This window comes from Mauremys mutica, chromosome 4, assembly GCF_020497125.1.
Source record: "Mauremys mutica isolate MM-2020 ecotype Southern chromosome 4, ASM2049712v1, whole genome shotgun sequence".
Classification (NCBI taxonomy): Eukaryota; Metazoa; Chordata; order Testudines; family Geoemydidae; genus Mauremys; species Mauremys mutica.
Window position 1 is genome coordinate 43,741,715 of NC_059075.1, and position 24,909 is coordinate 43,766,623.

Here is a 24,909-nt window from a genome sequence, read left to right on the forward strand (position 1 = left end):
AGGTAGGTGCAGGAGTTGGTACTTTCCTTTCCACTAGCTAAGCCACTGCCCCAACTTTGAGTTGACACACACCGGTGCTGCAGGGTAGCAGTCCTTCTCCTTGGCTGAGTCTCAACAGAATCTAAGCTTTCATTTAAAACAAAATAAGTTTTCTAGCCTTTCTTGCTGAAGTGCCTTCTAAATGTGGAACCAATGCAACTGCTGAGTCTGCAGTCAGAGAGAATGGAACAGGATCTCTGAGAATCCCATATGGTCCCTTCACTATAGGAAAAGTCCCTACCTGCAAAAGAGCCGCTGTTGTTCCATTAGGCAGGGATTCTATGCAGAGAGGTTTCAGGCTTGTAGATATGCTGCTTCCTGCCACCCCACAGCTACATATCACCCTAAAGATGCAAACTGCTGCCTTTAGCTCGATGGGATGCTAATTCAGAAGTCTAACAACAATCATTTAAATGTCCACACAGCTAACTGTTTCACCACAGACCATTGTAGCAGAAAGATCCACAGTTAGTTGGATTGATGGCACATGATTAGAGCACTGCTACCTTTGTGCTCACCCCGGCTGCTACCTAGCATGTTTTCAACAGTGGCCCCCTGCACATACTGTCTATGCCACAATTTGGGAGAAAGAGTTACAAATTATTACATTTACAGAATTTAAATAAAACTTTGACAAACCAAATCAGAAGCCAGAGAGCAAAACAGGCTGTTTATTTACAATACAGTAAACACTTAATCTTCTACCTCTGATTTTTAAATAAAAAACTAAAACATACTAATAAGCATTTTAGAAATGAAGAAATATGGGGCAAAGCAAGCAGCAGAGCGGGCTCTGAGGTAATCCTCTAACTTGGGTCTGGCCTCAGACTCTGGGGCAAGGTGGAACTCTCGGGAACATATTTTCATAAAGCAAGGAAGAGTGGTGGAGAAGCTCCTGCTCCTCAAGGAAGAGCCTCAGATTCTAGTTAGGGTCACCCTGGAAATAAACCTTCAAAACTCAGAAGGAAGAATGGGACTGCAATGCTCTGGTTTAGAATCCACAACACCCTAAATATTCTCCTCTAAGAAAAGCCCCTATTAGTTGCTTAAGCAATACTAATGCCTTGTACATGCTGGAGCTTATGAACAAGCTTCAGGTGAAAGTGGTTTGATGTTGCAATGGTGGAAGTGCACATCCCTCCCGATGGCAGGTTTAGAAAGTCCCACTTGTCAGTCCAACATGATTAGTGGCTCCTGAATTTAGCTTCAGGAATCGGCTTCAGTAACCAGGAACTCTCATGTTCTACATCTCACATCCCATTCTGGACTACAGTTTAGTTTTTGTTGCAGCAAGTCATGAAAAGTAAGCTGCCTGCACAGCATGTACTCTGGATTCAGGTCCTGCATCTCTCCTTTAAGAGATCTGCACACAGAAGTCTGTTCTTTAACTTTACATCCTGTGTCTTCTCTCACTAGATCATTGGTTTCTTCTTCCTTTTGTAACTGTAAAGTCAACACACACACAGTTCAGATTAACATTTATCTGCATACAGAACATTATCTGTATACTGCACATAAAACCCATACATCCTCTATAAACTGCACATAGAACGTGTTTACTACATTGTTCCAAATCACTCACAACTGTCCTGCTACCCACAAACACCCAACCTATTCTAAAAAGCTTGCCACAACATGCAGTCAAAGAAAGCATCCCTGCTCCCAGGACCAGGTCACCAGCATCTGCCACCCAGTTCTCAGAAAACTCATTTTCTTGGGCACCCATCTGGAAACTGATGTTGAACCCTACTCTGAATTAAAAATTTTAAGTGTCTGGAAGGAAGAGAGGGAGGAGAAAGAATGGCAGGAGGATCCAACTTAATCTATAAACCTATTAAGTAAAATTGCAACTGAAAGAAAGCCCAGATTGGAGTAAAAAAAGTGGCACAAAGTGAGCTTGCTTGAACTGAATGAAACTGCTGATAAGAGTCTCTGTCCGTCTGTCGGTTTTCAGAGTTTTTACATCAACCTCCCATCAAAAAAAAAAATTCTTAAAAGGGATGGAAGTGTCTCTATGTGAACTATCAAAAGCTTGTTTTGATTGGACAAGATTGCTACTCCTTTTAGGCAGTTCTGGGGAACATTTAATAACATAGGATAATTTGACTGAATTCGAAAGATATTCCACCCAGATGACATCATTATCCCCATGGCTATGTCCTGAGCAACTGCTAAGGTTCCAGCTATCTCTGGCATGTAAGTTTCCTCCCATCTATTTTATATCTTTCTCTTGTTGCCTTCTATATAGTAATAGTTCAGTTTAACCAACCAGAATAGATTTAACGTTGCAGTATTTTGGCGAGATCTGGTTGGGAAGCTAAATGCAATTCCTGAGCAGCCTGTCTTGGTAACATTTTGGAAATCCCAGGACCTTGGCAGTTGGGTCCTGTACTGTGCTAGTGACCTTCCAGCAAATGAACTGCAAGTCAGACACCCCCTCTTTTGCTATTTTTATTCTCTCTGCCTTTGTGTATGTTTTGGCTTGTCCTAAAGACAAACAGGACTGGACTGTTAAACAATTTAAAGAACTTTGATTCAGTTCTAAGAAGAACAGTTGATGCCATTTAAAGAGATTTCCAAACATAGATTCTCCTTTTAGTTTAAACTACTCCTTACAAAGGGGAAGTTGTGGAGGGTAGAGAAGGGAGAAAATGGTACTGCTAAAATAGAGAGCTGAGTTATAAATATTATATAGTGTACTATGAATTTACCCACATCTTGGCATTGTAACCATGAATTCAATTTATGCTTGACAGTAAAAACAATAAAATAAGTAACTTAAAAACCATCTCTGATCATCCTAACAAAACAAGCTGTGTTCTAAGGCTGGGAAGGTGTCTCTCTTTTGGTTTACAAATATCTTAGAAACAGCAATGTGAAAATACAGACTTTTCATTTTTATTCTGAAATTTAGCAGAATAGATTTTTTTTTTTTTAAACTTTCAAGAAGGAATAAAGGCCTGCTCAACTGACCTGTAGATTTACTGTAGTAAAGCAGACACCCCATAGGAGTGTCTTCCTGTTGACATGGTGACCAGGTGATGAGACTGTGGCAAAACCACATCAGGTGCTGATTGGAGGGCTCCTGGTGTTGCTTCAGCAAGAACCTCTGTGAATCACAACACATTTACATACAGTGGCACCACACATTTAGACATATTTAATTGGGGATTATTATTTTAAGTGCATCAAAGCACTCTGAGCTCTGCACGTAAGAGCCAATATAGATATATACCGGTATATGCTATGCACTCTTATACTAGAGCTAATCCAGATGGGGAATATTTTAGCTCAGAAAAAGTCTGAACATCCAAACGATACCAGAACCATTTAAAGAACTTGACACACCAAACAAACTTGATTGCGGCCTTCAACAAAATGACTAAGTTAGGAGGATGAAGAGAACGCAGCGGGTATAATTTAATTATATTAAGTAGTACATTTATTTAGGCTATTAAGAGTCAGCCCTAATAGTGAGATGTATTAGCTTAGTCTCTCAAAGTAAAGGATGGAAGGCCTGTTGCTTGAAACATTTAAAACATCTTAGGTTTTAGGAGAAGGAGCTTCAGGAACAGTATTGCAATGTCTTCCCAGGACATGGGCTAAAGAATTCATCTCTTTTCCATCTCCAGCTTTATAATTCATTCTCCATCTATTCATCCCACTACGTGCACAGTAAAAGCAACACTCAATCATCCCTCTACATCACAGTGAGACTGGAGGAATGATCCTACTTCAGTCACCACATATAAGGGGGTGGAAAAAAGAGCAGCTGGTCTCACCCTCCTCTACTCCAATAATAGACTCAGTATCTGGCAGGTGCAGAGACTCCACGCCAAGACGAGGCTGAGAGTTCATGGAGATCAGATTCTTACTATGCACAGCTGCTTCCTCCAGCAAACTGCTGCCCAGCAGCGACTCTGTTACAAAAACAACGTGCTGTGAACTATCTAGACTGCCCTTGCTGCCCACCACCCTCAGAGGAAGGGACTTCTGTGTCTCACACAGACCCAGCGAAAATATCTATTTTCCAAAGATACCCCACTTCTATGAATTCCCACTCTTGGGTCTGTGCTTCCAACACACCACCAGGTGGGAACTCCCAGAGTTTAAAAATGTTAAGCTCTTAGAACACCTGCAATACAAACAGGCAGAGCTGGATATGTTAAGTGAATTACTTAGATCGGAAGAATAGGTTCTGCCCCCTTAAACAGAGGAAAGGTATGTATGAAGGGCATAAACTTCACTTCAAAAGAGATCAGATTCAAGATTTTTCAAAGCAAGGACCCACCTGCCCCATGGCTGTCACACACAGAGGCCCTCATATCCTTTACCCTCAACCTTTCTCACCTATTCCTTTCCCAAGAAAGGCTTCCTCCCATCCAGACAAGAATTCCCTTCTCCATCCTACCCTAACCTCCTTAGGGAGGGACAACCTGCCTGCCCCCACCAGCCTGACCTCTCCTATTACTTCCTGTAAGAACACTCTCTCACCACCACCTCCTCCTCCTCCCCTATATACCCACTTGCTCACCCATGTGTCAGAGCACCCTCCTCACACACCCATCCCAGAGAGAATGCCTCTCTCTCCTGCACATTCCTTACCCGGTTGCTCTCGGTCTCTGCTTCCAGCAGCTCCAATTCGGGAGTGGTACTTTCTCATATGAACATTCCGGCTACCACTCTGGGAAAATGTCTTCCCACAGATATGGCACTGATGGGGCTTCACTCCTGAAAAAAAACGACCAAGTTGGTACTTCTGAATTTGGGAGTAAAGACCCAATCATTAAATGGGAGCAAGGAGTCAAAAGTTAGATGTATGCAAGTCAGCAGGGCCAGATGAAATTCACCTTAGGGTACTTAAGGAACTAGCTGAAACAATCGCAGAACCATTAGTGATTATCTTCAAGAACTCATGGAGGACAGACGAGGTCCCAGAGGACTGGAGAAGGGTAAACATATAGTACCTATCTTTAAAAAGGCGAACAAAGAGGATCCAGAGAATTATAGACCAGTCAGTCTAACTTCAATACCTGGAAAGATACTGGAACAAATTATTAAACAATCAGTTTGCAAACACCTAGAGAATAACAGGGTGATAAGTAGCAGCCAACGTGGGTTTATCAGGAACAAATCATGCCAAACCAAACTAATTTCCTTCTTTGACAGGGTTACTGGCCCAGCAGATGGAGAGAAAGGAGAACTAGTCAATCTTTTTACTCCTGGAGGCATTCTGTGCCAAAAAATTAAAAATTCTGCACACCGTATTTTAAAATTCTGCAAAATTTGTCAAAATAACACTACATAATCACACCGGGTTCAATTATTTTGGTAATTTATTTCAAAATACCTGTCAGCAAGTATGTCTGTAACGATATAGGCAAACACAAAAATTTCCCCAGGAGTAGAGAGTTTAAGAAACCCCTATGACAACTGAGTTCCTGTTTCTCTGCCCCCTTCCCAGCCCAGAGTCCAGGGGCCAGATACCCATAACCCCTTTCCCTCCCAGAGCCCATCAGCAGGCCTTTCTCCCCTCCCCCCAGCCAATACACCTGAACTCAGAACCCCTAGCTGCGCAGCCCACCCGGCCCAAATACCAGCATACTCTCCCCCACCCCCGAGTCCAGCCATGCCCTCCCAAGCCCAGACATCTGCCCCCGCCCCAGAACTCAGGGATCCAGAGAGAGAAACAGCCTGTTGCTCAGTCCCAGGCTTGTGTGGAGTTTCCTGTGTCCCACCCACTCCTTCCCTCAGGGCATGCTGGGAACCGCAGCTGCCAGGAACCTCTAACTCCCTCCCCTCCGCCCAGCTGAGTCTTCTATTTAGTAGCAGCAAAGAATCCTGTGGCACCTTATAGACTAACAGATGTTTTTGCAGCATGAGCTTTCGTGGGTGAATACCCACTTCTTCGGATGCAAGAATGTCTTGCATCCGAAGAAGTGGGTATTCACCCACGAAAGCTCATGCTGCAAAAACATCTGTTAGTCTATAAGGTGCCACAGGATTCTTTGCTGCTTCTACAGAACCAGACTAACACGGCTACCCCTCTTCTATTTAGTGTAAGCTGGGCTCTGCCAGGTCCAGCAGCCCCTAGTGGCAGCCAGCAACACTGCAGCCCATTTCTGTGGCAGAAAGGAAATTCTGCGTGTACAATGTTAATTTCTACAAAATTCTGCATTTCGCAGTGGCACAGAATTCCCCCAGGAGTAATCTTGATTTTAGTAAGGCTTTTGACGCAGTCCCACATGACACTCATCAACATACTAGGGAAATGTCATCCAGATGAAATTAGTATAAAGTAGGTGCAAACTGATTGAAACACTGTACTCAAAGAGGAATTATCAATGGTTCACTGTCTTACTGGGAGGACGTATTTAGTGGGGCCTACCGGGGTCTGTCCTGGGTCCGGTACTATTCAATATTTTCATTATTGACTTGGATAATGGAGTGCAGAGTATGCTTATAAAATCTGCAGATGACACCAAGCTGGGAGCGGTTGCAAGCACTTTGGAGGAGGGGATTAAAATTCAAAACAACCCTGACAAACTGGAGAACTGGACAGAGGCACTGGCCACTGTCAGAAGACGGGATACTGGGCTAGATAGATCACTGGTCTGACCCAGTAAGGCCATTTTTATGTTCTTATGTCTGAAATCAACAAGATAACATTCAATAAAGACAAAATACTAGGAAGGAAAAAAAATCAAATGCACAACTACAAAATGGGGAATAATTGGCTAGGTGATAGTACTGGTGAAAAGAATCTGGGGGTTATAGTGGATCAGAAAGTCCATATGAGCCAACAATGTTATGCAGCTGCAAAAGAGGCTAATATTCTGGGGTATGTTAACGGAAATGTCATATGTGAAATATGGGACGCTATTGTCCTACTGATGAGGCCTCAGCTAGAGTACTGTGTCCAGTTTTAGACACCACACTCTAAGAAAGATGTGGACAAATAGGAGAGCAACAAAAAGATAAAAGGTTTAGAAAACCTGACCTATGAGAGGTTAAAAAGAACTGGATAGGTTTAATCTAGAGAAAAGAAAACAGAGGACCTGATAGTCTTCAAATACGTTCGGGACTGTTATAAAGAAGACTGTGATCAACTGTTCTCCACATCCACTTAAAGGGCAAGAAGTAATCAGCTTAATCTGCTGCAAGGGAGATTTAATTTAGATATTAGAAATCTTTCTAATCACAAAGGTAGGTAAGCACTGGAACAGGTTTCTAAGGAAGGTTGTGGAATCCCTGTCATGGAGGTTTTTAAAAACAGGTTTAGACAAACACCTATCAGGGATGGTCTAAGTATACTTGGTCCTGCCTTAGTACTCAGGACTGAATTATATGACCTCTCAAAGTTCCTTCCAGGCCTATGGTTCTATGATCCTATAAAGACAGAGACTGGCAGATGGTGGAGATAAAAAGATCCAGGACAGGGCAGGTACCAGGTGGAGGACATGCTGTCCATGAAGTACTAAAACAAAAAACAAAAAAAACATGAACAGTTCCACAGAAAATAGGGGATTTTCTACTGAAAACTAGACCAAATACAGACATTTATCATATAGGCCTCATCTACCCTACCTGAGTGGACAACCAGGTGTTTCCGAAGGCTGGAGTATTCAGCAAAGGAACGACCACATCCTTGTGCCTCACATAGGAAGGGCTTTTCTCCTGTATTGGATGAAACACAGGTTCTTAGGCATTAAGACCTTTACTTCATTTTATCTTCCGATCTCTGGTAACATCCCTGATTTACATTCATTCCTCTCCCTTGGCCTTACATTACAGCTACCAAAGTTCACCAAGAAGACAGACTCCTTATGAATTTGTTTCATACAACCTCTTCATTGGCTGTGAAGAGTCTATGCTGAAACTCCTCCTCTAGGCTGAATGTGACTCTTCCATAGCATTTCCAGACCATGACTCACAAAAAGAAGCCAATCAGGGTTCAGCTTGTCCATCCGTTTCTAAAAACATCTTTCCAGTATTTAGGTGCCCAGAAAGTAACACAATATTTCAGGTGTGGTTCCATAAGAACTACGTAGAAACTGATTACAACCCTGGCTGCTCTGAGATGTCATGCTCATCTCTATGCAGCTCTAAAATCACATGGGCTTGATTTGTTGCCATACAATATTTCAAATCCATATCTGAATTTTCTGATTACTATCATCATCTCTTAGATCTCTTTCAGCTATTACTGCTTCCTAGTTTTCTGCCTCCCACAGAATATCTGTGTTTGGGCTTATTATTCCCCAGATGTATTTGTTTTCATATTCCTAGGCTGAATTTCATTGCTATTTCCTTCTCATATGTCTAATCTTTATAGATCCCTTTGCATTTCTCCAACCTCATCGGTGTTCTCATCTTCCAATTTATAATCATCTATGAATTTCATTAACCTGTTCTTAACCCTCTTCAAGGTCACTAACGAGGATGTTAAATAAAATTAAGGCAAATAGATGCCTGCAGCATCCATTAGAGAGCTGCTCACAACTCAGTACACTGCTGCTTATTATTACCCCTTAATCATAGCCCTACTGTCAGATTTCATGCTATGCGTCAGTCACTGCCAAGGCAATTTGAAATACTCCACACAAGACTAATGAGACATTGTGTCAGATAATATAGAAAAATCCATGTATATTATATCTATCACATACCCTTCATCCAGTAATTTTGTAAATCAGTGAAAAGAATGCTCATGTATTTAATGTGACTTCCTCTGTCTAACTTCTCCCATGCAATGTATTGCTTGGCTTAATAGCTATTGGAGTATTTGATATATCTGAATGAAAGGGATTCAGGTAACATGTTCTGACTGGTGCTGTGGTAGTGAGAGTGTGCATAAGATTCTCATCAGCCACTTATGTAACTTTTGCAATCTTGCTCAAGATAGAAATACTGGGAAGAAAAAATTATTACTGATGACACCCAATCAGGGGCTCAGCATATAACTTCATCTATAGAAATAGATGGTGGGTTTGTTTGAACACAACCACAACTTGGAACTGTCTTCATGTTTGGTACATGAGGATGGTTCCCCCAACTTCCTTAAGTCTCATTTAATTTATACCAAAGCAAATATTTGCCACTTATTGCTGGCCACTCATCTTTGGGAACGACTAGTCTGAGACATTTTTTAGTTTAGATACTAAACTTAGCTACTTTCTGCTGGGTTCTGAAACCACAGTATACGCGACACCAGGGCCAACAAAGCTTAGCCCTCCCGGCAGAGAAAGATTAACAAAGTAGAAAACTGAATCCAAAGACAACCACAAACACACTATCACTACATATGCAAAACTTCACTATTCAGGTATATCACTTTCCATTACATCCCAGCTCCCATCCTTCAACTGTACATTCTCTAGTTAGACTGTAAACTCTTCAAAGCAAGGATCTTGTCTTCACAGACATCTACAAAGCACATAGCACACTGGTGCGATATAAAACAAAACATGAGAGTGGAGCATGTATGTTCTGTGCTGCAGAAGTGTTTGTGGAACTACTCAAAAAAAATTTGAGCTTTCATTTTAATAAAGTTGTTCTCAGCCTTTGCAGTTGTGAAAATAATTTTAAAACATTAACCGAATAAGAACTGATGTAGTGTTGTCTTCCTGAGTCTCCAATCTCAAACAATATTCTCAGACACACAGACTGCCCCATACATTTCAGTCGATTGTTAACACTGAAACCTAAACATTTTAGTTTAAATGTCAATGTTGGGGACTCAAACATTTTAGCAGACATCCAGATAAACACATTATCTCAATTATACACTGCCTCTCCACACCTTTCTAGGAATATAAAGCCCCAAATTCCCACTACTTAGCTGTCAAGATCTTCAGCTAGTCCCCCAATTTCTATGATGCAGCTCTGTATTGTCAATGTAAAAATCTGCAGCATATTAAGAACTGAAAATGTGTGGACACAAACATAAATTTAATGTATATTACAACAAACAGGGGCTACGGTACGATTTAATTATTCATTTTTATATTTATTAGAAACCTTCATTTTTTATTTTAAATTTAATTGTCATAGAATTCAGGTCCAGCTGGATGCTGAGGGCCAAGCATGTAGCAGTACACCTTGGTTAGTATTAGCATTTGTGGAGCACTTTACATCATCAGAATGCTGTACTAAGCATTATCATTGCTTCTTCCTATTAGACCATTCAGCTATGGTCTTTGATCCTCTCCTCTCTCTAAACATTGCCTCTGTAAACATTTCTCAACATATTTATCTTTTAATTTTACAAGTAGCACAGATAATGAGGGAGCTAAATTCAAATTAATCTAGATTCTATCAACTAGTTCATTTTTAGATCTCATTTAATTTATACCAAAGCAAATATATGCCACCGCTTGAATCAGGCACTAGTCCAGTTAGGACTGTATATCTACATTCCCAGCAGCAAGGACATGCAGCTAGGTCAGGATTCACTTTAGACAAGTATCTCAATCTACTTTGCCTCTTCACTCATAAGAATTTAGAATGACTTCTCCAAAAACCCTTAAAAGCCAATCTTCTGAGAATGTAAAAAGGTCCTGGGACCGATTTAGGAGGGAAAACAGAAATTTACATAGTTTGGCTAAGTGACAACTAAAAGAGGAACATGATAAAAGTATACAGCATCTGAAGAGTGTAAACTCCAAGAAGAGAGAGGAAGTATGTAGGGTACTGCACGGGTAAACAGCTGGTTAATCACATTGATAAATAATTGTAAGTTGGAAGATAAGGACACCAGTGAAGGTATACATGGACACCGCTCTCCCTGGACCATTTCTTGGGGACTGTTTCCTGAATAAAGAAGATGGGGAATTTAAACGCACCAGTGTGAATCCGCAGGTGGTTCTTCAGATTCCCAGCCGTTGTGAACTGCTTCCCACAGCCCGCCTCAGTGCAGACAAATGGTTTCTCACCATTGTGAGTTCGCATGTGCACCTTCAGCCTTTGCAGGACATAGAAGCTTTTCCCACAGCCTTCTGCTGGGCAGGTGAAGGAACGATCATTCCTGAGAGGCAACAAAAGAACTACAGCAACGGGTTGCGAAACAATATATTTTCTTCAGGGACATTCAATTCTGCTGCCACATCTTTTTTTTAAATACGGTTTCTACCTTTTACTCACTTTTCAACTGAAATGAATGGCGGTACAAGGAAATTAAGTGACCTAACCAGGTAAGTGGCTTAAATCTGTATTTAACTAGATTACTCATCAAGGAGCTTCTACCACATGGCCAGAAGTTGTAAAATCTATTGGAAAAAGAAAACAGAAAATAAATCCAAGCCTCTTTGGCTTATATCACAGGTTTTTTGCAACCTCAACTTTGTTCGGGACAGATGACCTTGTGCAAGGCAACATAATGCAGAGATGCGATAACATTCCCCCATATACCAGTGTCCAATATAGCAACACCCTTACTGTACATGAGATGGGAAAGCTGAGTTAACATTGTCCATCACACAGGATATTTTAGATTAAAGGATAGCTCCACTTTAAAATATTATTAACGACCAGAAGGAAGAGCCTAAATCTGGCTTACTTTTTTCAATTTATGTGGCATATAGATTAATCTAACACATACATTCACACTGTTCTAGTTTCTGAGGGGAGAGCCAAATTTAGAGATAGGCTCAACAGTTACCACTCCTTTCAATTTCTCTATTTTGTTAAATTAATATGAATTCCTGAGTCTTTTCTTTCTTGGGATAGACGTGAATATAAGAGAAACAGTGCCATGGTGAGGAGGCTTAAAATCCAACAATCCTGTTTTCCTGACTTTGAGATTGGGCTGCAGTATGTATTTAAATCCACTTTCTTTGTGTGTTCCCTTCCACCAAAAAAAAATTCAATATTTTTCCAGAAATATTTGGGCCAGTTCCAGCCTATTCAGCAGCACTTTTTATTTTCAAGTTCACATTAATAACAGTGTTTTCTATGAACTAAGAGCTTTTTTGTAAAGATGTCAACTTTCCCTAAGCCACAGTGGATTTCATGAAGGACAAAGGGAATTTTCAGAATAAAAAATTTTCTACACTGTATTCCCTCCCAGCCAGGCTGAGAGTGTGCAGGAAGTGCGCTGACCATAACCTTTGTTAGTGAGACCATTCAGCAGCTAAATCTGGATTTTACTCAGTTTTGAGTTTCCTGTTGCCCTTCAGCTTTGAAGAAAGATTTTACACAATGGGAATTAACGGATGTTTTGTATAAAGACCAGAAATTTCTGCAAGGGCACAATAGCAGAGATCTCTGTTCTACTCACCTGTGAGTTTTTAAATGATATTTGAAGTGGGCTGGCCACACAAATGTTCGATCACAGCCCTCAACTGTGCACTTCAACTTCTTCTCTATGCGGGACAGGTGAGGGATGGGGCTGGAATCTTTCAGCTGCCCATCTCCTGAGCAAAGATGAACACTTTCACCTAGAACAGAACACACTGTCAAAGTCCACAGAGGAGATGAATTACTGTAAGAAAGAGACAAGATAACCCCTAGTATAATCTAGGCCTATAAACCAGATGTGTTCCTGGTTATCATGTATTTACCTAGTCCTACAAACTAGATATTGCTACCCAGCCCATTGCAGGGAACACATACATATCTACCTATCTTCCAGGTCTATAAAGTATTCCCAGCAAAGTACCACATCATATCAGCTGCCTCCAGATCAGAATAATGTTAGGGAATGTGTAATGCTGAGAGATCAGAGGCCATAAATATCAACTACGTAGTAATATTAGGTTACTTCAACGATCCAAATATTAAATAGTCAAATGTCACCTCTGGATTCAGTCAGGATAAGCAATTTCTCAACACCTTAAATGATGACGTCTTGGAACAGCTAATTCTAGAGCCCAGAAGAGGACTTAATTATTTCAAGATATAATTGTAGTTGAGCTATTAAGTGATCACAATATAATTAATAGTTCAAACAGGTATCCCTCAGAAAACTGACTATCAAACCTAGTTAAGCCACTAGAAAGGCACATAAAATAAAGCAGGCAATATGAAAAATGGACATTATGAGGATTAAAAGGTAATTTGAAGAGCAAACAGCTGTAGACAAAAAGAAACAACAAAAGATTCTTTAAGCATATCAGAAGCAGGAAGCCTGCAAGAGAATTGGTGGGTCAACTGGATTACCAGGGAACAAAGGAAGCAATTAAGGAGGTAAGGACATTGCAAAGAAATTAAATGACTGTCTTACATCAGTCTTCACCACAGAAGATTTTGGGAAGATACCTTCGGGGGGTAGGTATTACAGTTGAAGAACTCCTTTGAACTCAAACTACTGAACATATTTTCTTAGAAAATTAAATCTGTATGTTTTCAGCCCTAAGAGATACCGAAACCTTGCTTTAACCGAAAACCTCAATACAGCCTTAACTATAGAGATGCTAACAATGCCTCTATAACAGGGGTAGGCAACCTATGGCACGCGTGCCAAAGGCCGCACGTGAGCTGGTTTTCAGTGGCACTCACACTGCCTGGGTCCTGGTCACCGGTTCGGGGGGACTCTGCATTTTAATTTAATTTTAAATGAAGCTTCTTAAACATTTTAAAAACCTTATTTACTTTACATACAACAATAGTTTAGTTATATATTATAGGCTTATAGAAAGAGACCTTCTAAAAATGTTAAAATGTATTGCCGGCATGTGAAACCTTAAATTAGAGTGAATAAATGAAGACTCGGCACACCACTTCTGAAAGGTTGCCAACTCCTGCTCTATAATGATTTTGCCTATTTAGAAACTATCCTGCAGTCAGATAGGATAAACAACTAAAGCTACAGCCAGTTGCCTTTCACAGAAGGTTAAATCTTTAAGATAGTAAGAGCACATCGCCTACCATTATTGCTTGCTTTGGCGTTCTTTGCGAGCTGTGCTCGAGTGGCAGCAATCAAACTGTCATGGGCCAATTCCTGCACTCGTAGAAACCATGGAGTACTGCTGTCTGTGCTGTCATGGGAGAGAAAGTCATTCCCAGAATCCTCTGCTTCATCCTGAACGAACACAAGGTGCTCTGCTGGACAGCCCAGGCCTGGAAGAGATGGCAGTTCCATGAGACAGAAAGATAGTCAATGAGAGGGGACTCGCTTGCTTCTCAGAGTCTAATATCCATGGTACAGATATATCTGCACTAAGTCTCCACAGACCTCTGTATTGTGGGAAGCTGCTGATGGTTACATGCTCCTGAATAATATCCATCAACACCCAGAAAATTTGATATTTCTCCATCATAAGCAGCTGGGACAAAGATGCATTTGTATCTCCTGCATTCTACTGTCTGAAACAGATCCAGCCAGATGACAACAAGAAGGGGAATTACCTGCTCTTGTTAGGTTGAGGAGAATAAAGGAAGTGCTGTCACTGGGCTGGAGGTCTTGCAATAAACTGGAAGGTTCTGGACTTGACAGGAGCTCAGGTGGTTTCTGTACGGTTTGCGCCCTTGTCTCCTCGCCGTCAGGGCCTACATTTACCTGAAGGCTTCTCAAGACAGCAGATGAAGGAACATCTTTGGAGGAGTTAGTGTGACTTGGAGAATCATCTAGTGGAGAGAATGAGATCACAGACCTCTAAGCAGCAAAGCTCCACCATTAATGAAAAAGTCCTAATAACTCTTCTGAACCTATCCCTCCACCACCAGGATCCCTTTCCAGCAAGAAGTAGGGAGAACATGCTGTAGTGGCACAGTAGAGACAGCTATATAAATAGCACTCCCACACAAACCTGTACCATAGATTTTACCTGGCAACATCAGTCTGTTGCATTCTGAGGTCTCAGTAACAGGAAGGAGGGAGAGACAGGTGATGCCTTTAGGTTCTGATTCCACCAGCCCCCGCCCCAGTGGAATAGATGTGTTCTGAACAAACTGAACCAGCAGCTGAAAAAGAGAGGATCTTGAAAATAGGATTCAGCAGTGAGCAAACCCGTTTATAGCACAAGGTTCCAATGAGATAACAAAAGACATTTAGTTAGGCTTCCTCTACCTTGTAATACACACAGAGCCCAATCCAACATTCCTTGAAGTCAATGGAAGTCTTCCCACTTACTTCAATGGGAGCTGGATTGAGCCCATAACTGAAAATATTAGCATTTATGGATGACATCCCCAATTATTTCATGAGATTGATAATCTTGATTTTTCTATAGAAATTCAATAAGATAGCCTAGCTCACTATAGGTAGCAGTGCTGTCTATTATTAAGGCTGCATATTACTTGCCATTATAACCCTCCTTTTCTGTCCCTTATCACTGTCAAGCTCTAACCTTTCAATCCAAAATTTTTCATGTTTAATCTCTGGCTCAAGTTGATTTAACAACAATTTTGTTTTAAATTGAAAATGGATCAGCCCTTTTCAAGAATGTAGGGAGTAAAACAGTAGGGAGCTCTGTCAATATAAAAAATATTATTGGATAACCCTAGCATGTCAATGGTTTGGAGCGGGAACCAAAAATTTGACAAGAAGTCAGAGAAGTGCATTGTCCCTCTGAAAGTCTGCCCAGATTTGGCCAAATTCTGAGCTGTAGAATTTGTACATTGTTTACTCATTCTCTCTTCACCACAAAATCTCAAAATTCAAACTCTTGCCACACTAGGCATGCTCCTGGGCCCCTCTAAGCCTCTGTCATTCCAAAGTGAAAGCAGAGTTTTACTTCCAGGACACAGACAGAAAAAAAAAAGATCGTCCCACCATTGTCACACTCCGCTCACAAATCAAAACACCCTTTGACCTACAGAAGAAATAGTGGGCTAAGAGCCAGGAGATCATGAATTCTAGGCCGACCTTTTCCAATGACTCACAATAATTGTGAGCACTACCCAACCCTTATTATCAAGCGAGGCCTCAAAACCTTACACACAAGAAAACATGAGGATAAATTCCTGGGGACCAGAGAGGGTGCACAAGGTCATTTCTGGCAGATCTACAAAGAGAACTCAGATCTCATCCAATTAAGACACTCTGCCTCAAAAATAATATACCAAATCTATGTGTTTGTCCCTAGGGGTCTGTAAAATGGAGCTACTCCTGCTTGCATTCACAAAATACTTTGAAACCCACATATGAATGAGAATCATTAAAAATATACCACTCAGGAGTCTTATCCTTCAGTTCCGTGCTCTGTCCCTTAGACCACAGAGCCAGGACTAGAATCCAGGAATCCAGACCCCGCATTCTACTGCTGTCTAGTAAATAAATATATATGATGGAATTTCTGTCTTTTTAACTTAAAAAGATAAAATTCCATAAGAAAACTTATGAGAACTTTACCCTTATTGTGATATAGCCTTTAATTATATGTTCACATACAGCTCAGTAACTAAAGCTGACTATCTGTAGGAGTTCTCCCTCATTACACATTTTCCAACTTCTGCAGCTAATGAATGAGACAGAGGGCTGCAGACAGATAATGGTTGCATGATAAGGGGACTGGTCTGGGACCAATAGAGCTGGGTTCCATCACTGCCTCTAACTCAGACTTACTATGATATGATGAGTATGTCACTATATAGACTAATTAAAGGAGGTAATTGTGACAGATATAGCAACCCCATGCAATATCTTTGGGGAACATACTGTAGCAAGCTTATAAATAGTTTATGTATGATTGTGTTTTGCTCCATGAGGGAACGTTACCATAGCTCCTACAGGACCTAAAAACAGTGAAGGGTAATTAAGGCGAGTAACTGAGACTAAACAACTCTAGAGAAGTTCCACCTCCTAGGCCAGGGGTGGGCAACTTTTTGGGCCAAGGGCCACATCTGGGTGGGGAAATTGTATGCAGGGCCAGGGCAGGGGGTTGGGGTGTAGGAGGGAGTGTGCGGTTGGGAGGGGGGGGTGCGGTGTGCAGAGTGTACGAGGGGGCTCAGGGCAGGGAGTTGGGGTGCAGGAGGGGTGCAGACTGCAGGAGGGGGCTCGGAGTGCAGGAGAGGTGCGGGGTGCGGCAGGGAGCTCAGGGCAGTGGGTTCCAGTGCAGGAGGGATGTGAGGTGTATGAGGGGACTCAAGGCAGGGGGGTTGGGGTGCAGGATGTAAGAGGGGGCTCAGGGCAGGGAGTTGGGGTGCAGGAGGGGTGTGCGGTGCAGGGAGGAGACTTAGGGCAGGGAGTTGGGGGCAGGGTGTAGGAGGGGATCGGGCTCCAGCCCGGCGCCACTTACCTAAAGCAGCTCTGGGGTGGCAGCGGCGCACACTGGGGCCAGGGCAGGCTCCCTGCATGCCTTCCCTGCTCCACGCCGCACCGCTCCAGGAAGTGCTGCGGCCCCTGCGGGAGCGGGGGCGGAGGGCTCTGCGTGCGCTGCCCTTGCTGTGTCTCCAGGTACCTCCCACAAAGCTCCCATTGGCCGCGGTTCCCTGTTCCCGGCCAATGGGAGCTACGGAGGGCAGTGCCTGGAGGCAAGGGCAATGCACAGAGCCCTCTGCCCCGCAGCCCAGGGGTTGCAGGGAAGTGGTGCCGGCCGCTTCTGAGAGCAGCACGGGGCCCACAGCACCACAGGAGGCAATCCCATGGGCCGGATCCAAAGCACTGAGGGGCCGGATCCGGCCCACAGGCCGTAGTTTGCCCACCCCTGCCCTAGACGGTTTGCATACACTGGTTCAGGGTGGGTTTTCCAGACATTATGAACCAAAGAAAGGGTTTTTGATATAAAAGAATGAGCTTGAACTGACTTGTGGAATTCTTTTTGATCCGGCAAATGGACAGGACCTTCTGTCCAATGGGGCCCCAACCCATGTGGAAGGGTTGGAATGTCTTTGGCCTATTTGAGCCCCAGGAGACTGATGGATGACTCCTGATATGGTTAGCGTGTTTAAACCTGCTTATCGTTTTTATTACGTTTTCTTTGTAATGCTTTTATCTTAAGAATAAAATTGCTTAAAAAAGAGCTGTGTGGTAACTTGTAACTGCTGGCAATACATATATTCATAGCCCTCAGAGAGAAAGCAAAGCAAGGTTCTGGCCTTTAGGCAGACTGGCTTGTTGGGGATATCACAGTGTAAGGGCAGGGAGGTAGGTGTGCAGCCTTAAAATCGTTGGTCAGAGGGAATCCCTATCCAGAGGCAGGTGATGGATGAAGACCAGTCTGGCCGCTCCTGGGGTGGGGACAAGGGAAAATACAGGTGCAGTTACCCTGAAACTGTGACAGTAGTCACTATTGTGTGTGCCTCATTTCCTGTGTACCCAAAATTACACACTCTGGGCTTGACTTTCAGAAGTGATGGGCACTCACAAATCCAAATGAAATCAATGGGAGCTGCCAGTGTTTTAAACCTCTGAAAAATTAGGTCCTAGGCGTCTTAAGTTGAGCATTATATTATACCCAAAATTAGTGGACCCTTGAAATTTCAGGCCCTAATTTATCTGTGCTCAGTTCCCCTACCTCCCTACAATATTATGAAGATAATTTAAGTTGGTGTGGCACTCAGGTGGCCATATGCAAGATGAACTGAGCCAGAATCCATAACCCAATTTTAATAGATCACCAATTCTTATTAGTTATAATACAAGTAACATCCAGAAGCCTCAGTCAAAATTGGGGACCATTTTGCCAAGTGCTCTATAAACACATATTAAAATATTCCCTCTCCTGAGATTTTACTTTTTAGATTAAGACAAAATGCAACTACGGGGTGTGGTTAACAGATTTACATTGCTAGATAGCTTAGTCATTCAGAGTTATTGGGGTGGTTGTTTAAAGATTAAATATGAAATATTAAATGATATCCACAGTCCCTACTGCAAACTGCCTTGCTATGAAATATATATATTAACATAATGAAATGTGGCCTGGCTTATTATATAGAGATACTTAAAAAAAAAAAAGGATTTCCTCCTACAACAAGGTGGCTTTGGCTCAATCCATCCATCCACATATACTAACGTTAGGCCATTAAACATGACCAAAAGCAACAGCAGAAAGTCTCTCCTAGAACAGGGAGTCTCTTAGTTTTCCCTAGCATAATAATATCAAACCAGTATGCAAAACCAATAGGATAAAAGCAGCAGGCAAAGGGTAAGAATAACAAATCTCTCTTATTACAAACGTTCTCAAAGAGATGATCTTAAACAACACAATGGCTTTTTTATTTAAATCCTTTCTCCCAAACATTATTAAATTGACCCCCTTCCACCTCCACCACAAAACAATCCAAGGATAGGCAAACATTTTTGTAAAGTTGTCATGTCTCAATAGAGAAATAGTCTCAGGGACACCTCCCTTCCCATTTACAATCACATAATATCCCTGTGACAATGACAGCGATTGATCGCATGGAAAAGTCACATTAAGAAGATATGTAATGCCTTTTTAGTTTCTTTTAATGCAATTTTGCAGCTGGAATGAAAGGGCAGCCACAAGCACCATGAACAGCCAGCTGTCTGTGAACAAAGATTTGGGAACTTCAGGAATAACCCAAACCCCCAGAATCTAGTAGTGTCACTCTGGTAGGAGGAAAAGAAGTTGGTACAAAGATTTTTTTTTTTTTAAAAAGGGGTAGGGGATATATTTTCTCGCCCACCGTTATTTTATTCAAAAATAGCTAATGAGACTTTGCTCAAAATTAAAAAAATATATATATCCAAAAAGTCAGTATTGTACATTATAAACCACTAAAAATAATGTCGGATTACAAGAGAAAATATTCTGCAATCTTAAATATATGGGGTGCTATCATTATCTGCTATGTTTAGGTAGTTTTGAGGAATTACTATCTAAATGGCAAACTAAATCTTCTGCTGAACTTAAGAGTTGGACCATGAAACAGAAACCAAGTCAGGAACAAACCCAGTTCTGACCCACTTACCTCTGGTTTGGATTCTAACTCATCCGATAACATTGATTCAAGTTTCCGATTCCCGCAGCTGTTCTGGGCAAGGCACAAGTTTAGAATTCAGAGTGAACAGTCCCGTCTGATTATTCTCATAGTCTCCTAGCCTTAAAGCAGTGCAGTCTTCCTGCAAGAAGTTGTGCTAGGCAGATATTCAATTTAACCTAAAACAAATAAGAGAATGGAAGTGTAAACAGCTGAGACCTATCACTAATGAATCAAAGTTAAAAAAAATGTATAGTATTGTTAAGGAGTACAAAATCCCTGGCAATATGGATGGTCTCTCGCAGTTCTATCTTTTACCCATCTTGGTGTTTATAGTACTATCACAATGGTATCGGAATGCTAACAAAAGAGTCTAAAGCCTAATTTTATTTTAAAAATCTAGTCTCTATGCCTTCCTTTTATTATCTAATTTAAGACTACACAGAATTTAAAAAGCAGTACTTTCTGTTGCTCATATACAGAGAAGCATTGCCGGGCCATTCTTCAGGGGCTGTTGAGAACATCTGGGCTTATTCAGATTGTTGGTGGATTGAAATTCCATAGCCAAGGATCCATAATCAAGAAACTCTGCCCACCTGTTCCCAAAAAGTCATCTGTTTTCTGATTGTCAAAAAGTCCCTGATGTTCACAGATGTTTTGATTTAATTCCACCTCAGTTTTCATACACACTGCACCTATAAATTAACCATGCTGGTTTTTTTTTTACAGATTAGGAAGGAAGCTAGATACATTTTTGTTCCCATTTCTGTAAAGTGCTGATACTAGTGATAGGAATCAGCAAGGAAATATTATCTCCAGTTCTCCTGCTCCATCAATATTACAGCTTCCTGCAAGTCCTAAAAAACATAATGGTCTGAAAAAACACAAGTTCTCATTCCAGGTTGGATCAGTACAGAAATTATGATAGAGCCCTCCTGTAGGACTCCCCATGGATTGTCTGTCCAGATGTAAGATGCTCTAGGCAGATGCCATGTCTTGTACTAACTGTACAGTGACAAGCTCACTCTGAACTTAATAAGTAAATAATCATAATAAATAAAAACAGGAATTAAAGCTTCATGGGGACTCCTGGTACTTTGTTCATGTTCTAAGATCCCCTTTGCCTTTCAAACTGCAGACTTGGCTGGGTCATTCATTGGTCAGTGGCAATCACACCCAGTGAAATAAGCTACTACCTAAGGGATGCAGGTACCAACCAAGTTGCCCTAGTTAAGTTACAGGAGCGAAGAAGCCCGGGTCCCTAGTGCCCCTCTGCAGCCCTTCCAAAGCTGTCTGAGATTTCATTATGACCCTTCCTGGCATCAGTGTTACACACGCCAGCACCACAGCCAGCCGCACAGCCCAGAGCAGCTGGCGGGCGACATAAGCCAACGCCGTGAAGACAGCCTGCTGGGCAGCGACAGGCCGGGAGAGCCCGAGGCCAGGCCGGGGACCGAGCCGGACGGAACCGAGGGAGGCCCCACGACCCAAAGGCACAGCTGTGTGGGCGGGAATGGGGGGAGGGGCGCGGCACACACGCGCTCCCACCCCGCCCCCATCGGGGCAGGCTCCCCCTCAGCGCGGTTGCCTGCCGGGTGTGTTCCCCTCTGAGCCCCCCTCCCCCCACAGCTTCGGCCCCGCGGGGGAGGGCTCCAGCCCCCGAGAAAGGGGAGGGACCAGCACCGCCCCGCGCGAGCCCCCGGGTTCGGGGGAGCAGCAGAGCCCCGGGGAAGGGATTGATCCCCGGGACTGACCCCCCCCGCAATTCTTACCGGCATCTCAGAACCGCACGGATGTGACGCGAGCCCAAACCGGAAATGCCGAAGCGTCCCGCAGCTCTATGGTCTGGGCGACTTTCCAGGCTAGCTAAGGCCTCAATTCCATGACCCGGGGGCACCACATCCGGTTCCGGTTTCCGGCCGGGCGGGAGAAGGGGAGCCGAGGATGGGGCCCTAGAGCTCTGGCGCTGCGCCAGCCCCTGTCCTCCTACAGGGGGATCACAGCGCCCCCGTGACCCGGAACGCACCAGGCTGTGGCGCTGCCCATACCAAGAATGCCGGTGTCTGTGGGGCCGTTAACCCTGCTCCCGCCGTGCTCTCCCTGACCCTCCGCTCTAGGGTTGCCAGTTTTCTGATTGCAGAAAACCGAACACCCCAAGCCCTGCTCCTGCTCCTTCCATTCCCCACTCCCTCTGTGGCTCGCTCATTTTCACTGGGCGGGGGGGGGCAGCAGATTGGGGTGCAAAAGGGGGTGAGGACTCTGGCCGGGGGTGCAGGCTTTGGGGTGAAGCCAGGGATGAGGGGTTTGAGGTGCAGGATGGGGCTCTGGGCTGGGGTTGGAGTTTGGGAGGGAGTGTGGGCTCTGGGAGGAAGTTTGGGGGCAAGTTCTGGGAGAGGGCTCAGGGCTGGGGTAGGGGGCTTGGGCTCCAGGTGGCACTCCCAGAAGTGGCTGGCATTGGAGCCAGAGGGGCTATAGGGGGCTCTGCACACTGCCCGTGCCCACAGGCTTTGCCCCCAGAACTCCCATTAGCCGGGAAACTGCAGAGACGGCACTCAGGGTGGGAGCAGTGTGTGGTGCCCCCGTGGCTGCCCCTGTGCCTAGGAGCTGAATATGCTGGCTGCTTCTGGGAGCCATGCAAAGCCAGGACGGTCAGGGAGTCTGCCTTAGCGCCGCTGTGCTGCCGACCAGATTTTTAACAGCCCGGTCAGCAGTGCTGATGGGAGCTGCCAGAGTCCCTTTTCGACTGGGCATTCTGGTTGAAAAATGGACACCTGGCAACCCTACCTGGGGCCAGCCTGGGTTCTGTGGCTACCTTCTCAGCCTGGTTCGGGCAGCCCAGCCCAGATCCCTCCTGCTCCGCATTGCCTGGGAAATGGGCTGCCTGCACCCAGCCTGCTCTGCGGGAGCTCTGCTGCCAAACCTCCCCTAGCGCTCTTTCACTAGCCTGTCAGACAATGTCTCAGCCAGCTCCAGTGTACAACAGTTATGAGTCCCAGCCAGCTCCAGTGTACAACAGTCATGAGTCCCAGCCCTCAAAATCATGAGCTGCTAACAAATAATACAAGATGGGTTCTTTTATTTACATTGTTCTTTAGAGCTCCCATCTTCCAGTTTTTCTCTGTAACCAGGAGGGCCAGAGGCTCAGGGTTGTGTGGTTTGTTTTGTATCTACCTTGATATACTAGACAGCTAGAGGGACTGGGACAGTTAGCTCACCAAGGAATGTGCCTCGACAAACATGGAGAAAGCTAGAGATGCTGCCCTGTCATATCACATTGGTCCTAGCCTTGGTATTAGCCCATCAAACAGTAGCTTTTGAGCCAGTGACCTTATCTCCCAGAGACCTGCCCCTTTATATCAGACCAGCAAGCTGGAGGTGTTCAGTTAAATAGCCTGAGACTTATCATCTTAGAAAACTAGAGTTGCTGAGTAAGTGGCCATGCAATAGCCTACCCTTTGACATCATGCCAACACAATAGTAACTAGCATCCGACTCAGGAACCTCATACACACCTTTGCCTTCACATCAGCCCAGCAGTCTAAAGTAGCCAACAAGTTCATAAAGCTTTCTGCTTTGATACTATTACACCAAGACTGACATTTTGGTCAATTAATTAGTAACTTTACAAAGATCAGGGGCTTAACATCAACCCAGTAATCTAGAGTTGTTGAGCAGATATTAAAATAAGCGGGAGTGTGTGGGAGCACAGTTTCCCTTCTGGTAAAAGCAGAGGGAGAATCCATTCTTATCCTGCTCCAGAGCTGTCTACCCACCTACCACTTCACTGGCTAGGGAACGGAGGATTCATCTGGTAGGAGAATCTGCATTGTGAGCAGTAGGAAGAGTTTATAGGGCTCCAAGTCTTTCCTGTGAATACATGGAATATCTCCAATACCCAATGAGACATTCATTATTCATATTGGGAGTCCCATATCAGACATCTTTCTTCTACAGGAAAATCTGTCCCTCTGGAGGGTCCCCCTACAATCCAGATAAAATAAGAGACTCAGCCACATCTCCTCCACAACCTACATTTCAGGACAAACAGCCAACTACTGACAGTTCCTTCTCCCTTCCTGGCATGCCATTGACGATTGTGTGAATTAAAAAGATAGGAGATACATTTTAAGTTCCGTTTCTGGGATCAGTGAGGAGCTAGTAGTACTTGATACACTCAGTTTTGAGTGTGATTGGTCAATATAAATATGTAAATTATATAAAAAGCTATGTTAAAAGAATGGTAAGTCTGCAAAGTCTAGCACCTAAAAGTTAGAGAATGTCAGAGGTAAGGTTCCTCATGCAGAAGACAGATTCCATTCTCCTTTATGAGTTCTATTGTAGTTCCCATCCCTCCAATATGGGTGTGACGGCAGGTTCTTTACCAACTCACCTCCCTAAACTCTATGACTTTATAATCCCCTTTCTCCCTCTGCTAGACCTGATGCCATTCCACCCACCTTCCTTCACTCACTACATTCAAAAGCATGCTCTTCCACTATTGCATGCTCTTCCACCATGTCTCCCAGATGAACAAAGACACCCAAGCACACCATGCTCTCCTTTGATGTGCAAAGGGGTTCACACCTTAACCCTACCTGGCATTGCTTGTGGGGCTACCCCAGAGATTCATGGATTTGCAGGATTGAGCGAGCCAGACCTGGGAATGTCACTGCAATGCCTGCTGTGATGCCATCAGCCCTGGTTGTTCTGTCTGGCGTGCAGGTCCACAGTGGACTGCGCAAGTCTGATGATCTCTCCCCTTCAAGACCTGATTCTGGAGGGAGTTAGCCTGTCCCCCTCCCCACAGGTGAGCTTGGTGGTATGTTCCATCTTCCCCCTCAGCTCAGTCTAGAGGTAGGTTCCATCTCCCCCTCTGAGAGGTGGTAGGTTTCTTCCTCCCCATTCCTAGGTCAGTGGTAGCATCCGCAATCCGCAGAGCTCGGTCTAGACGAGGTGCCAACCCCCTCTTCGAGTTAATTGGTAGGATCCATTCTTCCCCACCCCCTCGAGCTCGGTGGTAAGCACCATCCTCCCCCGCGGCCG

General features: G+C 43.7%; 1 protein-coding gene across 4 annotated transcripts; it reads right to left on the bottom strand.

Annotated features, from left to right (window-relative positions):
* Positions 1-682: 682 nt before the first annotated feature.
* Positions 683-24,756, bottom strand: ZNF410 (zinc finger protein 410). Of its 4 annotated transcripts, none has more exons than XM_045014257.1 (12): positions 24,524-24,756; positions 19,858-20,045; positions 14,805-14,940; positions 14,386-14,604; positions 13,906-14,097; positions 12,317-12,476; positions 10,884-11,065; positions 7,627-7,716; positions 4,645-4,770; positions 3,822-3,959; positions 3,013-3,148; positions 683-1,482 (listed from the first exon to the last, which is right to left on the bottom strand). In XM_045014257.1, the coding sequence occupies exons 2-11, from the start codon at positions 19,888-19,890 to the stop codon at positions 3,021-3,023; spliced, it is 1,404 nt and encodes a 467-aa protein (XP_044870192.1). In that variant the 5' UTR covers positions 19,891-20,045; positions 24,524-24,756; the 3' UTR covers positions 683-1,482; positions 3,013-3,020. The 4 variants fall into 4 exon arrangements, with proteins under 4 accessions (XP_044870192.1, XP_044870191.1, XP_044870190.1 ...); XM_045014256.1 differs by having other exon boundaries at positions 24,462-24,756; XM_045014255.1 differs by lacking the exon at positions 24,524-24,756 and adding an exon at positions 21,639-21,789.
* Between the last annotated feature and the right edge of the window lie 153 nt (positions 24,757-24,909).